Source organism: Meleagris gallopavo, chromosome 30 (genome assembly GCF_000146605.3).
Source record: "Meleagris gallopavo isolate NT-WF06-2002-E0010 breed Aviagen turkey brand Nicholas breeding stock chromosome 30, Turkey_5.1, whole genome shotgun sequence".
Classification (NCBI taxonomy): domain Eukaryota; kingdom Metazoa; phylum Chordata; class Aves; order Galliformes; family Phasianidae; genus Meleagris; species Meleagris gallopavo.
In genome coordinates, this window is record NC_015040.2 from 3,703,769 (window position 1) to 3,706,773 (window position 3,005).

The 3,005-nt window shown below is 50.8% G+C and overlaps 1 protein-coding gene across 1 annotated transcript in view; it reads right to left on the reverse strand.

The window, feature by feature from the left end:
- The window catches only part of TEX45 (testis expressed 45), an 8,214-nt gene extending 5,238 nt beyond the window's left edge, over positions 1–2,976 (reverse strand). Inside the window, exon 1 of the mRNA XM_031557089.1 lies at positions 2,833–2,976. Within this exon, the coding sequence (XP_031412949.1) occupies positions 2,833–2,976 (144 nt within the window). The remainder of the gene's footprint in view (positions 1–2,832) is intronic.
- Between the last annotated feature and the right edge of the window lie 29 nt (positions 2,977–3,005).

The following is a 3,005-nucleotide window of genomic DNA, read 5'->3' on the forward strand; positions in this document are numbered from 1 at the left end:
GGCCCTCGGCTCGGATCCCTGCCACTGCTCTGCAGCAGCGACTTCAGTTTGCTTCCTTTCCAGATCCCTGAGAATCCTGTTCCGGTTAAGAAGGAAGCTGAGGCAGCAGAAGCGGTATGATTCCTCTTCCTGCTTCTACATCTGTTATCACCTGAATATTTTTATTTATTCTCATTTGTGAGCTATAATTGCACGGAATTGTAGGATGATAGGATCGTTAGGATCATAGGTCTGGGCTGGAAGGGACCGCAGAGCTCATCAGGTTCCAATCCCCTGCCTCAGGCACGGTTACAGCTGTTAGATCACATCGCCCAGGGCCCCATCCACCCCGGCCTTAAACACCTCCAGGTACAATAGACCATCACTAATATTATTTTTGTTTCCAGTACTCCGCCTTCACCGCAGAGTCAACAGAAAATGCAAGCCCAAGTGAAGGCTGAAGTTCTGAACATCGTTAGTAACTTGGCAGATCTCTCCAATGCCATCCATTGGCTGCCACCGGGGTTCCTGTGGGCCGGACGGTTCCCTCCGTGGTTAGTGGGGCTCCTGGGGACCATCTCCTCCCTGATCGGTATCTACCAGGCATCTGGAAGGGGCAGTTCTGGAGCTGCGTGAGCTATAATTAAGCCTCTAAACCCCAATTTTAATGTGGTAAGAAAGCATTTAGTGAGGCAGGCTGGATGTTAACTTTCCTGGATGCCAATGATTCTAATTCCATGAATCCTGTAATTGAGAGTGTAATCAGAAGCTCTGTTACAGGGAGGATTACTTATGGCTGACAGATTTTATTCATAGAAATCTTTTGGGTGAATCCTCTGAAAATCAGAATCTGATAGGATTGATAACAGAGGGGAAAAAAAGGTTGTGGTCACTTCCATCCTTCCTGTACTTCAAAAGGCAGCTGGAATCCTCCAGTCTCTGCTCTCGTGTAAAAGAGCACAAAGTGTTTGGTGGGGAAACGGCCGTGATTGTTTGACTCAGAACTTCCAAAGGATGGATTCGGTGAGTTCCAGCTCCAGGCCCAGCACTTGGTGCTTCCCTGAGCCACAGAGGTGACCTTGATGGTAGAAGTTTTGGTGTCTGAGCCCACAGCAGGTGATACCCCAAACACAAACAGGAGCGGGTGGCAGAGGGAGGCTGGTGGCTGGCAGTTCCTTGTGACTGCTGTATTTCTTTAGAGGTGATGGGGAAATAGCAGCAGCTGTATGCAGTGCCTTGCCAAGCTTTCTTCCAGCCTTTCTACCCGAGGAGAAACCAGAACAAGCCAAAAGGTGCTCTGAGGCTCGTGCTGTGCCTTTGTGGAAGGCCACCGGGTGGAGCTGTTCCACAGAGCTCTGCGAGGGCCAACGGACTTAAAAAAAAAAAAAAGAAAAAGGAAAAAAAAAATGTTAATCATTTTTGAAATAACTGGTTCAATGCACGAGTGAGTTTTACAATCATATTTTTAAACAGTGCCAATAATAAATGTGAGAAATGCTTCAAAGGTGGCCTTGGGTCATCATTACTTCTGATAAGTGGACAAATGTTATTTATCTGGCTTCAGAAAGCCCCAAACTGTTTCCAGGCAACGGAAGACATTTGTGCTATGTTGCTGCAGCACCCACGGGCAGGCAGAGACCATCTGTTACCCATCTTCCTTCAAGTGGAATGATTCAAAGCACCTGACTGCTGGAGATTTTCACAGAGATGGGTCTTTTGGAGACAGTTGTGCTCAATCTGAGCAGTGTTTGTGTTCCACATTACTCAGTACCACGTGGACCACCTTGCCGGGATGTTTGGCTTTTGTGTGTGTGTAAGAAAGAGCAGAAGCTGCTTCCTACCCCTGTGCAGGGCACATAACGAAGCGTTGGTGCTCTTTACCCTTTGCCCTGTCCTTGCTGACTTGGCTGGCTGTTTTCCTGGACCTTTGCCCCGCTGCAGAGGAAGCAGTGCTGCCTTTGCTCACAGTTTGGTGGCTGATCTGGGAGCAGCTGCATGCAGCACCGCTTGGAGCACTGGCAGTTTCTGTCTGCAAAGGATTCGTGTTCTTTCTGCAGTCTCAGACAGCTGGAACATGTGATACAACTGCAGCTGCTGCCCAGTCCTGTCCTCAGCTGGCACCAGCTATTGCAGCTGTGTATTTATTTTTAATGTCTTTTTTTTCTTCTTTTTTTCTTAATGAACACCTTTCTGTGCTCTTGCCCTAATGGAACCACCCCTTCAGGACAGACTGTCCTGCTCAGCACAGGGCAAGGTGTAGCTACAGTGATTTAAAACAAGCTGTACCTGTGTAAACCTCTGATGCAGAAGCAATAAAACTGAATCACGCTTTAAACAAAGGATGCTATCAACTGGCTTAAGTGCCCTTGTGTTATGCACTTTCTCTTCAAGCAATTTCAAATCGCAGACAGGAAAGCCCAGGAAGGTTTCAGGTCAGGAGGTGTCTGAACTCAGAAGGTTTGGTCCCAAATGTGCCCGCGTTCAGCTGCCTCGTGGTGGCTGCTGCTGACCGCCGGCTCAGCTGACGCTGTTCTGCACGAGGTCTTGAGAGACAGCAGCTGCTCCTCCGTGGGAAGCAGCCGCTGCTCATTGCTGCTCCGCTCCGCTCTTGCTTTGCTCCATGCAGGAAAACATTTGCTGAGCAGGGACAGATTGTTCCGGCCGTGACCTCACTCTGTCAGCAAGCCGAGATGTGAAAGGGCGTTAACTGATAGCGTGAGCTTAGCAGCGAGTTGCTGATACCAGCTCACAACCGCGGCTCCCGCTTTACGGCCCTTTTATGGCACGGTGACTCAACGAACAAAGCCGAGACCGGGCTTTACGAGCGTCAGATCTGGCGTGCCGCTCCCCTACGGACTCCGGCTCCCTTCTGTGGAAGGGAGGGGTGCCGTGCCCAGGAGGAGCGCTCGGCTGCGGGTGGGGAGCGCTGCCGGGCGGATCGCAGCGCACGTGGGGGGCCGCTGCCGCCGGCAGGGAAGGGGTTAATGAGCGGCGCATGCGCACGCGCGGCCCTGGGCTCCCATTCA